Source organism: Echinops telfairi, unplaced genomic scaffold (genome assembly GCF_000313985.2).
Source record: "Echinops telfairi isolate 266 unplaced genomic scaffold, ASM31398v2 ScPeMD7_7420;HRSCAF=8458, whole genome shotgun sequence".
NCBI classification, from domain to species: Eukaryota; Metazoa; Chordata; class Mammalia; order Afrosoricida; family Tenrecidae; genus Echinops; species Echinops telfairi.
The window spans coordinates 48,585,419-48,586,140 of NW_022111320.1; the positions used below are offsets into that span (position 1 = coordinate 48,585,419).

General features: G+C 62.2%; 1 protein-coding gene across 1 annotated transcript in view; it reads right to left on the reverse strand.

The window, feature by feature from the left end:
* Positions 1-379: 379 nt before the first annotated feature.
* CCDC12 (coiled-coil domain containing 12) overlaps positions 380-722 on the reverse strand; it is a 43,503-nt gene continuing 43,160 nt past the window's right edge. Inside the window, exon 5 of the mRNA XM_045297701.1 lies at positions 380-633. Within this exon, the coding sequence (XP_045153636.1) occupies positions 474-633 (160 nt within the window). The 3' untranslated portion in view covers positions 380-473. The remainder of the gene's footprint in view (positions 634-722) is intronic.

The following is a 722-nucleotide window of genomic DNA, read 5'->3' on the forward strand; positions in this document are numbered from 1 at the left end:
CACAGGGCACAGAGCAGCCTCCACAGGCTAGTCAGGGGACCGCTCCAGGCTGTCCCACAGAACACTGCAGGGCAAGGCTTGGGCCTACCAGACACATGGACCCAGAGGCCAGCCTAGGGCCTCCCCACTCCTCCAGCCTCCACAGACCGAGCCCAACGCAGGGCTGGCTCAGGCAGGTCTTGGGACTCAAACCCTCAGCAGTGCCCTGGGCCAAGAGAAACTTTACAGGATTCTGCTCACAGAGCGGTTCCCTTGTCTTTATTTCCAGATATTAAAAAAATAAAATAAAAATACATGCAGATGTATCTACACAGGCGCACCCGACGTCTCTCCTGGCTCCGGCCTGCTCAGAGTGGCAGAGCCACGCAGGAGACGGGGCCGACCTCAGCCCAGACTGAGTAAGGCGGGAGTCACAGCAAGTCCAGTCCCACCCGCCACGACCACTGCCCACAGGACGACAGGGCAGGCACACCTCAGTCTGAGTCGCAGGCCTCCTGCTCCGTGGTGGCACCCACTGCAGAGGCCAGGCTGTCCTCCTGGCCCTTCAGTCTCTCCCGGATCAGCTCGGCGATGGCCCTCTGTGTCCGCTTCTCCAGCTTCTCCAGCTTCTTGGCCACATCTCTCTTGAGGTCCCTGGAACAGGCAGGGGCGGGGAAGCAGGGGCTGAGGGCTGGCCCAGGTGTGGCTGCCTGAGGGGGCTGCCCTGGGGAAGGGGCCAAGGC